The 12,117-nt window shown below is 46.6% G+C and overlaps 1 protein-coding gene across 1 annotated transcript; it reads left to right on the top strand.

Moving 5' to 3' along the window:
• The first annotated feature begins 244 nt into the window (after positions 1 to 244).
• On the top strand, positions 245 to 11,105 carry LOC109753630 (uncharacterized mitochondrial protein AtMg00860-like). Its single transcript, XM_020312546.1, has 2 exons — positions 245 to 700; positions 10,956 to 11,105. The coding sequence occupies exons 1-2, from the start codon at positions 245 to 247 to the stop codon at positions 11,103 to 11,105; spliced, it is 606 nt and encodes a 201-aa protein (XP_020168135.1).
• The last annotated feature ends 1,012 nt before the right edge of the window (positions 11,106 to 12,117 follow it).

Consider the following 12,117-nt stretch of genomic DNA (forward strand, 5'->3'; position numbering starts at 1 on the left):
ATGATGTCACTATCAAGAACAAATATCCACTACCGAGGATTGATGATTTGTTTGATCAACTCAGTGGGGCAAAAGTATTCTCCAAGATTGATTTGAGGACCAGGTACCACCAGCTCAAAATCAAGAAGGAAGATATTCCTAAGACCGCGTTCACTACTCGATACGGTCTTTATGAATATACAGTTATGTCTTTCGGCCTCAGCAATGCCCCTGCCTTTTTCATGCATATGATGATAAGGTATTCATGGATTTCTTGGATAAGTTTGTGTTGGCCTTCATCAATGACATCCTCATCTACTCAATGGGTGAAGAAGAACACAAGGAACACCTTAGAGCAGTTTTGCAAAGGCTCTGCGACCATCAATTATATGCAAAGTTCAGCAAATGTGAGTTTTGGCTCAAGCAAGTTGGATTTTTAGGGCATGTTCTTTCAGCAGAAGGGATAGCCGTGGATCCAAGTAAGGTGAAGGACGTGCTTGATTGGACGGCACCCACGACAGTATCCGAGATCCGAAGTTTCCTTCGATTAGCCGGATACTACCGTCGTTTCATCGAAGGATTCTCTAAGATAGCCAAGCCAATGAAAGAGCTCCTCAAGAAAGATAAGAAGTTTGAATGGATGGAGGATTGTGAGAAGAGCTTCAATAGACTGACAACAGCATCCTTGTTGACTCTTCCAGACATCTACCGCAACTTTGATGTATATTGTGACGCATCTAGGAGAGGTATTGGATGTGTACTCATGCAAGATGGCAAGGTTGTGGCCTACGCATCTCGATAGTTACGACCTCACGAAGGGAACTATCCAACACATGCTTTGGAGTTGGCTGTAGTTGTGCATGCTTTAAAAATTTGGAGACACTACCACATTGGAAAAAAGGTGTCAGATATTTACCGACCACAAGAGTCTCAAGTATATATTCACTCAACCGGACTTAAACCTTCGACAGCGAAGATGGTCGAGTTGGTCAAGGATTATGACCTTGGAATAAATTATCATCTGGGTAAAGCCAATGTGGTTGCCGATGCCCTCAGCCGCAAGCCTGCCAGTCTGAATGCCATGATGCAGTCCTTGCCTCCCGAACTCCAAGAAGAGATCGCTCAGCTCAATTTGGTTATAGTTGATGCCAGTCTTGCCAATGTATTGGAAGTTACTCCTACCCTTGAGGATGAGATTCGCAGGGCCCAGACAGATGACTTAGCGCTACAACACCATGTCAAGCGTATGCTAGAAGGCAAGACCCAGGATTTCTCTAAGGATCAGCAAGGTACGCTAAGGTTTCGAGGACGGATTTGGGTACCTGAGTAAGTAGACCTGAGAAAGAAGATCTTGGCAGAAGCACACGAATCTTCGTATTCCATTCACCCCGGAGGTACCAAAATGTACAAAGATCTTCGCCAGATATTTTGGTGGGGTGGAATGAAGAAAGACATCGCATACTTTGTCGCTTGCTACGATATAAACAACAAAGTTAAGGCGGAACACCAGAAACCCGTCGGACTCCTTCAACCCCTACCCATCTCACAATGGAAGTGGGATGATGTCTGCATGGATTTCATCACAGGTCTACCAAGGACTCACGGAGGCAATGTGTAACACCCCGGATGTAACTTTCCATATTTGTAACTCCAACTCTTGCCATTTTCGGCCATGTGTTATGATATTCCCTCCATGGTCGGGTTTTGTCTTTCGTTTTTGCATTTTGTTCATGTCATGCATTTCATATCATGTCATCATGTGCATTGCATTTGCATACGTGTTCATCTCATGCATCCAAGCATTTTCCCCGTTGTCCGTTTTGCAATCCGGCGCTCCCATCTCCTCTGGTGCACCCCTTTTGTTTCCTTTCGGTAGCGGGTGTCTAACGTTCTCGGAATGGACCGAGGCTTGTCAAGTGGCCTTGGTATACTACCGGTAGACCACCGGTCAAGCATCTCCTGTAGATTACTTTCATATGCTTTGTTGTTATGTTGGAGTGCTGTAGCATTGTTGTTTGTTGCATTTTAAGTGATATCATGCTGTTAATCGCAGATTCGTGTCATTCTTGTTTTGCTTGCCATTTGCAAACCATGCATCCGTTTCCGGTGATCTTTATATCGATTTCGACCGAAATCATCTCATCTTTGCAGTGGCATGCTTGGTTTGCCAAGTTACTGCCTTGTTCATCATTTTTCCTCCCGGAGCACGCATATGCATTGCATATCATATCTCGCATATCATACATGTTTTGCATCATGTTGCTTGTGCATTTCTCGTGATTGATTGTGGTTCCATTGCTTGTGTTCTTATATTGGGTAGAGCCGGGAGACGAGTTCGTGAACGAGGAACCTGTTGAGTACGCTTACGAGGATCAAGCTTTCGACAACTCTGAGAACCTTGCAGGCAAGATGACCACCCCTCGAAATCACTTCTATCTTTGCTTTGCTAGTTGTTCGTTATATTGCCATGCTGCGCTACCTACCACTTGCTATATCATGCCTCCCCTATTGCCCTGTCATCCTCTAACCATCCTTTCCTAGCAAACCGTTGTTTGGCAATGTTACCGCTTTTGCTCAGCCCCTCTTATAGCGTTGCTAGTTGCAGGTGAAGTTGAAGTTGGTTCCATGTTGGAACATGGATATTGTTGGGATATCACAATATTTCTTATTTAATTAATGCATCTATATACTTGGTAAAGGGTGGAAGGCTCGGCCTTATGCCTGGTGTTTTGTTCCACTCTTGCCGCCCTAGTTTCTGTCTTACCGGTATTATGTTCCTTGAGTTTGCGTTCCTTACGCGGTTGGGTGATTTATGGGACCCCCTTGACAGTTCGCCTTGAATAAAACTCCTCCAGCAAGGCCCAACTTTTGTTTTACCATTTGCCACCTAAGCCTTTCCCCCGGGTTTTCGCGAGCCCGAGGGTCATCTTTATTTTAAACCCCCGGACCAGTGCTCCTTCGAGTGCTGGCCCAAACTGGGCGATGTCCGGCGCCCCCTGGGCAACCAGGGTCTATGCCAACCCGACGTCTTGCCCATCCGGTGTGCCCTGAGAACGAGATATGTGCAGCTCCTATCGAGATTTGTCGGCACATTCGGGTGGCTTTGCTGGTCTTGTTTTACCATTGTCGAAATGTCTTGTAAACTGGGATTCCGAGACTGATCGGGTCTTTCCGGGAGAAGGTTTATCCTTCGTTGACCGTGAGAGCTTATGATGGGCTAAGTTGGGACACCCCTGCAGGGTATTATCTTTCGAAAGCCGTGCCCGCGGTTATGAGGCAGATGGGAATTTGTTAATGTCCGGTTGTAGAGAACTTGTCACTTGACCCAATTAAAATACACCAACTGAGTGTGTAGCCGTGATGGTCTCTTCTCGGCGGAGTCCGGGAAGTGAACACGGTCTGATTTATGTATGACGTAAGTAGGAGTTCAGGATCACTTCTTGGTCATTGCTAGATGACGACCGCTCTCTTTTGACGTAAGTAGGAGTTTCGTTGCTTCTCTTCTCGCTCTCTTTTGCGTATGCTAGCCACCATATATGCTTTGTGTCTGCTGCAGCTCCACCTCATTACACCTTCCTTTTCCTATAAGCTTAAATAGTCTTGATCTCGCGGGTGTGAGATTGCTGAGTCCTCGTGACTCACAGATTCTACCAAAACAGTTGCAGGTGCCGACGATGCCAGTGCAGATGATGGGATGGACCTCAAGTGGGAGTTCGATGAGGAACGTGGTCGTTACTATGTGTCTTTTCCTGATGATCAGTAGTGGAGCCCAGTTGGGACGATCGGGGATCTAGCATTTGGGGTTATCTTATTTTCATTTGGATCTTGACCGTAGTCGGTCTATGTGTGTATTTTGGATGATGTATGGATTATTTATGTATTGTGTGAAGTGGCGATTGTAAGCCAACTCTTTATCCCATTCTTGTTCATTACATGGGATTGTGTGAAGATGACCCTTCTTGCGACAAAACCACAATGCGGTTATGCCTCTAAGTCGTGCCTCGACACGTGGGAGATATAGCCGCATCGTGGGTGTTACACAATGATGCAGTATGGGTCATGGTGGACACGCTGACAAAGGTAGCCCACTTCATTCCCATCTAAACCACCTACCGAGCCGATCAACTCGCACAGTTATATGTGTCCAGAATCGTCAGTTTGCATGGAGTGCTAAGGAATATTACTTCAGACTAAGGTTCTCTCTTTACCTCAGCATTCTGGTCACGTCTCCATCAAGCCTTGGGGACTACCCTAAAATACAGCACAGCCTATCATCCTCATACAAATGGGCAGACTGAGCGGTAAATCAGATACTCGAAGATATGCTCCGATCATGTGCTTTGGCCCAAGGACCCAAGTGGGAAGATTGCCTGCCGTATGCTGAATTCTCCTACAACAACAGTTTCTAGACCAGCCTGAAGATGTCACCCTTTGAAGCTCTGTATGGCCAGAAGTGCCACAATCCGCTAAAGTGGTCTCAAACTAAAGATAGCCGCATTTTCGGAATGGATTTAATGATGGAAGCTGAAAAGCAAGTCAACGAGATCCGAGATAGACTGCAGTTGTCCAAGTCCCGACAGAAGAGTTACTATGATGCAAAAGACCGTCAGATCAGTTTCGAACCCGGAGAGCATGTGTACCTCTGAGTCACACCCATGAAAGGAGTCAAGAGATTTCTGACCCGAGGAAAAATGGCACCCAGATATATTGGTCTGTTCCCAGTTATGACCAGAGTTGGCACGGTTGCTTATCAGTTGGAATTGCCACCGGAATTGTCAGAAGTGCACAATGTGTTCCATGTCTCACAGCTAATAAGGTGTATTTCGCCACCCGACAAAAGGACTGATATGGCAGAAATAGAACTTGCCAAGGATTTAACCTATGATGAGAGACCAATCAGAATATTGGATGAGACAGAAAGAGTCACTCGCAGTAAAGTGATAAAGTTTTATAAGGTTCGGTGGGAGCATCACACCAAGGAAGAAGCAACCTGGGAGAGCGAGGAATTTTTAAGGACAACCTACCCAGAATTGTTTTCCCGAGCAACCGAATCTCGAGGACGAGATTCATCCTAAGTGGGGGAGGTTTGTGACACCCTAGTTTTTGCCTTCTCTCTTTTTCCGGACTTCATTTGCCTCTGCTTTGAATTTGGGGTTTTTGAATCAATTCAAATGGACTTAAACACTTGGGCATGTCCTTGATTTTCACCCAAGTGACCCATCCCTCCCATAACCATCATTCTTTCTCTGAAAAATCCCAAAATAACGCAAGGAATATTTTCATAAAAGAAAATATTCTTTTTCTTCTCTGAAATTCAATTTAGAAACTTATGCTCCAAAGCAACCCTCATTTTTCTTGCTCACAAAAATCTGAGAAAATTCCCAAATAATCTTTGGACCTTGGCACACCTACCTGAGCAAAAATATTGCATAACTTTTTGGAATATTTTTGCTACATAAAATCATTTCTGTTCTGACCCCAAAATGCAGTTTCTACAGTAAGTATACTTTTCCTTGATCCAATGAGGCTGATTTTTTTTAGCTTTATTACCCTCCTAAGAAAAGCTTAACTCCAGAAGATTAGCCCTAATCTCCTTCCAGGAGCCATCCAAACTAGGCGACCAAGTTTCTGGCCAGAAACTTGCCAAGAAGCTCTAGTCTCATCTGGTCGGCCTGGCAGTGTGCCATCTCTTCCTCTGGACTAAACACTGCATGGAAAACACAGTAGACATGGTTTGGCATCGCGTGGGCGTTGTTTTGAGCATGCCAGCGTGGTGACCGCGTGAGGAAACGGCCGTGGCAACGCGTCCGACGCGCTTTGCGCTACGCCCGCGGGTCTGTTCCGCGCGTGCTCATTCCAGAGCTCGCCGACGACTGCCGCACCGCGCCACCGTCTTCGTCTCATCGCCCTTGACCCCTCCCTGCCGCTCGCTGACGTCGGAGCAGCCGCAGCGAGCACGGGCACGTCGCGGCCAAAGCCACAGTGCAGCTGTGCCCCTGTCTTCTTCTCCAATGACCTCATGTGCTCGTCTTCGAGCTTCATAGTGCCCACGTGAGCTCTGAAGCTTTGCCCCCTCCTCGTTGGCACTCCTCGTCACCGTGCGCCGCTTCTAGAGAGCTCCGGTGGAGCCACGTACCCCCACCCCCCTCCGCCTATAAATTCGGACCCCTCCAGCCTCTCTGAGCACTCCAAGCTCATCGCCAACCTCCACAAACCTGTAGCAAGCCGCAGCCCGGCCAGGCAGGCCTCTGGCCGCCGTCCCTGACCCGAGCTTGCCAGCGATCCCCACGACCCTTCCTCATCACTCCGGTGCCCCTCGATCTCAATCCACTACTAAGGCGACTCCCTAGTAGCCCTTTGGTGCCGTCCGAAACTGTAGGAGCCCCTGGTGCAGCCCCACGTCGCCATCTTCTTCAACTCTGGCGAGCTCCACTTTCCGCAGCCGCTGGAGAAGCCCGTTCCGACCCCGTCGGCAGGTGCGCGAGCGTCTCCTCTATCCACCCATCCCTCTCGATCTGGCCGCCGAGCTCTCCTCGCCGGAGAAAGTGTCGGCCGTCTCTGTTTTCTCTCTCTCGCCCCGACCTAACGTGTGGGGCCCGCTGTCAGCCTCACCACTTGCGCCCGAACCGGTACGAGTGGAGGCGTATTCCAGCAATACACCATTCGATGTCACCCCCCTGATTTTCTTTTAATTCAGATTTAAATCAATCTTTGACCATAAACTTTGACCAACATAACTTTTAAACCATAAGTCCAAATGAGTTGATTCTTTTTGCATTGTGTTTGTTTTGAAAAGTTCTACGAGCACACCAAAATGGAGATTTTTCCTTGCTGTCTAGAATTTCTGGTGATTTTTAGAATGATTCTTGATATTTTCTTTTGCTGTTTTTAATTATTTTCAGAGGGAGAAGCTTGTCTTGAAGATAACCAGGAGGAGTGTGAACCTCCTCTACCCTAGGGAAAGCCACACCAACATTTTATGGTGTCATTTCAATATCTATGATTTTTCCAACTTGAATATGAGTATTTTTAATGCATTTAATTATTTAAATGAACATTGCTTATGCTAGTTACTTTGTCATGGTTGAAATGCTTAGTTTACAGTACTGATTGAATGCATGAACTAGTTTAAGGCAGTATAACAAATTTTGATTGTGTGGTCATGCTTTTATAATTTATGGTAGTTTCTTTATGTGATAAATTGATTTTAATATATTATGGTATAACCAAAATGATGAGTGCTAAAACCAGTGAAGTAGAATCAGAAAAGTTTAATGATGAGTAGTGCAAGAAGAAAACTTTAATGATGTTGATCTGTTTACTTTAATTGGTATGTATTGCATGTCGAATAGTTGCATGATCCTGGCATATTGTGACTCGAGTATTTTATTTCAAGTTAAATTGATATTAATTCAACTTGAACATAACGTTGATAGAGTCATCGTGCCACTGAATCGAGTTTTTCCCAGTGCAACCACATTTGCCATTATGGGAAGGTCTTTATTCGGTCCGTTGGCATGCCTCTGGTCAGTACCTCCAATGAGGGAAGGTTATGGGCGTGCGGTACCCTAGCCCGGTAAGCAGACATAACCTTGTGTGCCCGTTTGTTGTTATGGTACCTTGTCCCCATTCGGGACCGTTTTTCCCCGACGATGGTCGCTGATGCCTTTGGTAGGCATGGGGCCACCCATGACTTAGCCCAGTGGGGAGTTAGTTGGAGTGGTCGGGAGAATGTCATGGCAATGGGAGGGTTTTGTCGGAATGCCGTTGGTCCACCCGAATGGGAAGACGAGGCCATGGGTTCCGTGGTGTGGGTAAAGTGCGCTACCTCTGTAGAGTGTATTTGAATCTATCGATAGCCCCGTCCTGAGTTACGGACATAGCTCGCGAGTAAGTCACACCATGTATCAACATTAATAAGTAACCTTGCACACTAAAATTTTATTGTTGGTTATGTCATGATTTGTGAGATCATGAAGATGATCGTGGTGGGAACCAAAGTGTTGGTTTCGTTTGTGATCTGGGTATGATCACTGTTTTGGTTACGAGGTAACCCGTCTGGTACAAGAGTCTGCGGGACTCGGTGCACAAGTTGATTCTTCACCGCATCAGTAATATGTCTTGCATTGCATTAAACCTGATTAATTGTCATGATATTGTTTGCCATTATGCTTATGATTTTTGTGAGCTTGCAAGTACATTGAATGTACTAACCTGGCGTGTCATGCCAGATTTCAGGAAAGTCGTATCGGATCGGAGTGCTTCCCGTGTCTAGATCGTGTCCACATCGGTGTCCCTGTGCTATGGAGTTTCACTTCGTCATCGTTCCGCTGTCGCGTAGTTATCGTGATCGAGGCCCCTTCCTGTTCATTAAATAATGTACATATTGTTCAGCCATACCCTGTGTGCCGCTTGGCGTCGCTACTTGATGTAATATCGAACCTATGTTTCCGCTAGCATCAATAAAGCGGTTGTTTTCTGTACCAAGTTGTTGTGTGTTGCCAGAAGACTTGATCGCTGGGCTGGCAATGCAAGGTAAACCGGTTGCTCTGAGCCAGGGTTCGACAAGAGCCCTCCCCAAGCAGCTCTAGCCACCCCACCCACCTTCTCTGGCCACAAATTAATCAGCCCAACACCGCGGCAAGGCCGGGCAATCCTCTAGATGCCGTTCCTCGCCGGAGTTGGCCGCAGATCCCCCACGATGGTCCACTCGCTCTGGTGCTCTTTGACATCTCCCATTCCTCCAGGCGTGTTCGTGAGCTTCTCCTAACCATGACAGTGCTTCTGGATCGACGAAACCTTGTCGGAAACCACAACTCTGACGAGCTCCGCCACCCACCATCTCTGGAGAAGGTCGTTCCGACGACGTCCGTCCACCTCAGGCCACGCTTCGGGTACGTACGTGCTCGTCTCCATGCGCTACTTCCATACCCCTCCTCGCCGGCGGTCGTCATGGCCTCCGCGCCGGAGAACCACCATCGACAGCGCTGCCACTCTCTCTCCCGAAGTGGTATGAGTGGAGGCGTATAACCAGAATACGCCTTCGACATGGCGCTCTCTGGATTTTGGCATTTTCTATTTAAATTCAAATATTTGACCCTAACTTTGACCAACTATATCTTTTAAAGAACATGTCCAAATGAGATGATTCTTTTCGCAACAATTTTGTCTTGAGCTCCTCTTGCTGTATGTAGAAATTGAAATTTTTTCCTTGCTGTAGATATTTGTTGGTGCATTAAAATGCTTTATGTGACATTTTCTTTTTGTCTTTTTAATTATTTTCAGAAGGTTCAACTTGTCTTGAAGAGGACCAGGACTTCTGTGACCCTCCTCTCAACTAAGGCAAGCCACACCATTCATTTGCAAGGATGGCATTGCAATGGCAATGATTTTTATTTGAATTAAATTCATATTATTGCATTTAGTTAATTTAAATAATTTATGTTGAGCTAGTATTATTTTTCATGATATGCTTGTTAGGCTTTACACAAGTATGATGGTTAATTCATTAAGCGGTGTAGTAGTGTTTACTTAATATGCTTATGCTTATGATAGTACCATTACTATGTGGATTTGTTGCATGTGCATTTCATGGCATACTATGACTCGGATATTTTCATTTCAACTTTAACGTGATGATAACCCAACTTGAACATGTTGCTGATCGATTCATGGTGCCACCAAATCGAGCTTCCCAGTGCAATCACATTTGTCTTTATGGGAAGGCCCTAATTCAATTTATTGTCATGCCTCTCGCCGATGCCTCCAACGAGGGAAGGTTATGCGCTTGCGCTACCCTGGCCCGATAGGTAGGCATAGCCTTGTGTGCCCAAAGTTGTTTGGTACCATTGTCCCCATTTGGGACCATTTTTGTTTTGCCACTACGGTGGCCATTTGATGTCCGGAGTGGCACCCGGGGCCACCCATGACTTAGCCCAAAGGGGAGTTAGTCGGAGTGGCCGGGCAGTGTCATGCAATAGATTGGTTTTGTCAGAACGTTGTTGGTCCACCTGAACGGGAGTACGAGGCCATGGGTTATGTGGTGTGGGTACAGTGTACTAACCTCTACATAGTGTGTATAATCTATCGATAACCGTGTCGTCGGTTATGGACACAGTTCATAGTAGGTCAGACTGTGGGTCAACAGAAATAATTAACATGCACACTAATGATATCTTTATGGCACATGCTTTGGTTGGTGATCTTGTGTGATCATTGAGCTTGTATCCTTTGTGATCCGAAGGTGATCACCGTGGTAAGCTGATGAATGTGGTTACGAGGTAACCGATATGGTGAGTTGGTCTGAGGGACCGTAAGTTTTGGATGCACCCACTTCATGATAATCATGTCGTGCTCATGCATTTAACCTGGTTAAATATCTTGTTATTGTTTGTCATATTTGATATGCTTGTTGTGAGCCTTCGAGTACATTCAAAGTACTCACTTGGCATGTCATGACAGTTTCACGAGAAGTTGTACCAAGAGTCAGAGTTGCATCGTTCATCGCAGTCTAGGCCATGTCCCAGCAGTGTCCCTGTGAGATGGAGTCCTTCTATGTCGTTGTTTCGCTGCGCATAGCGGTGCCATTATCATCGAGGCCCCCGACATGTCAACTAAATAATGTACATATGTGTAGTAGCACCGTGTGTGCCGCTTGGCCTCACTTCCTTATGTATCATCGAACCTATGTTCCCGCAAGAGATCAATAAAGCGATTGTATTTATGTACCAAGTTGTTGTGTATTCCTAGAAGACATGATCTCTGGGTCGGCAATGCAAGGTAAATCGGTTGCTCTGAGCCGGGGTGAAACAACACTTGGTATCAGAGTCGCGCTGACTGTAGGACGCCCTAGACAGCCGACACATTAGTTAAGCGGTAGTTAGTAGCCATTGGGTGCCTTGTCTATGCATCTACATTTGGTTGTTGCATTGCATGCATTTAGATTATTTTTATTACTAACCGGCTTGTGTGTGTAGATGGCTCCAGTTCTGTACCCGTACCAGTCTGAGCCAGCACCTTTCACTTCTCACCTTCTGTGTAATGTGTGGCTTCGAATCTACCCCGACGGTGATGACCCGGTGTACCAGGTGTACCAGGAGCAGTTTGCAGACTCGATGAATGAGTAGCACACGGAGGTCATCATGCACAACACTATTGTGACTAGCACCTACAACCGTTATTCTATGAGCGGTTTCACTTCTACACCCCATCAGGCAGTCCAGTCTGCTGCATTCGAGGCTCTCATTGACTTGTGCTACAACGAGGTCCGCATGCAGACTCACCCAGGTTTCCATTTCTACCCGTCCATGCTCGATGATGGACATATTCGTTTCCCTTCCATTGATCCAGCGCGTGATCATTCATCTAGCCACCTTTCTCGTTACATAACGGCGGGCTACCTTCTGATTTTCAACCTGGCCCAGGAGATGACTCGTACTCGTGCAGCCCTGGCTACCGCTAGATACGATATCGCTCCACCCTCACTCGCTTTTACCCCTCTCGTTGCCCCAGCTACTATCCCTCCACCCACTCCGGTTACTCCTCAGAGTAACTAGGATACTTCGACAGTGACTCCTCACGAGTCCCTTGCCGAGTGGAGTTTACTTCTTGCTACTCCCGTCGCTCCAATGCTTCAGCCTCACCCAGCACTTGCCCCTGAGGGAGAGCCCCCCAGAAAGCGTCGTCATGTTTCCTTTGCTCTGGAGGTTTTCGTTAATGTGGTCAGTTCTGGATCAGAGTTCGAGACCGAGGAGACCCCAGCAGGATCTTCAGGGCACTAGTGCGGTCACTTTCTTCAGGAGTAGACGAGGTTGTCGTGATGCTTGGTTGTATGAGTGTGGTAGTACTTTCCATGATGTTTCCTTTCATGTATGATGAGTCTATGTATACTTATGTTGGAACTTTTATTTGCCTTGGTTTTTCATCGCTTTTCTCGGATTTCTCGTTTGCTTTTTTCCTTTTGGTGGATGTTGCTCATCGATGCTTCGTACTGGGAAACAAATATAGGATGAGAAGATGCGGTAGCAGCAAACATGGTGGTGACGATGCCCCTATTCGTCGCTCCACCAGACAGACAGGACATTCCCCAAAACCGTATCAACCACCAAGAGCTCCTCCACTGCATCCACCTACAACAGA

This window comes from Aegilops tauschii, chromosome 7 (genome assembly GCF_002575655.3).
Source record: "Aegilops tauschii subsp. strangulata cultivar AL8/78 chromosome 7, Aet v6.0, whole genome shotgun sequence".
NCBI classification, from domain to species: Eukaryota; Viridiplantae; Streptophyta; class Magnoliopsida; order Poales; family Poaceae; genus Aegilops; species Aegilops tauschii.

Excerpts from the sequence above, each read along its gene's own strand:
- LOC109753630 (XM_020312546.1), top strand. The coding sequence starts at position 245 with ATGGATTTCTTGGATAAGTTTGTGTTGGCCTTCATCAATGACATCCTC. Across the intron at positions 701-10,955 it reads ACATCTACCGCAACTTTGAT|ATGGCTCCAGTTCTGTACCC; the intron begins GTATATTGTGAC and ends TTGTGTGTGTAG.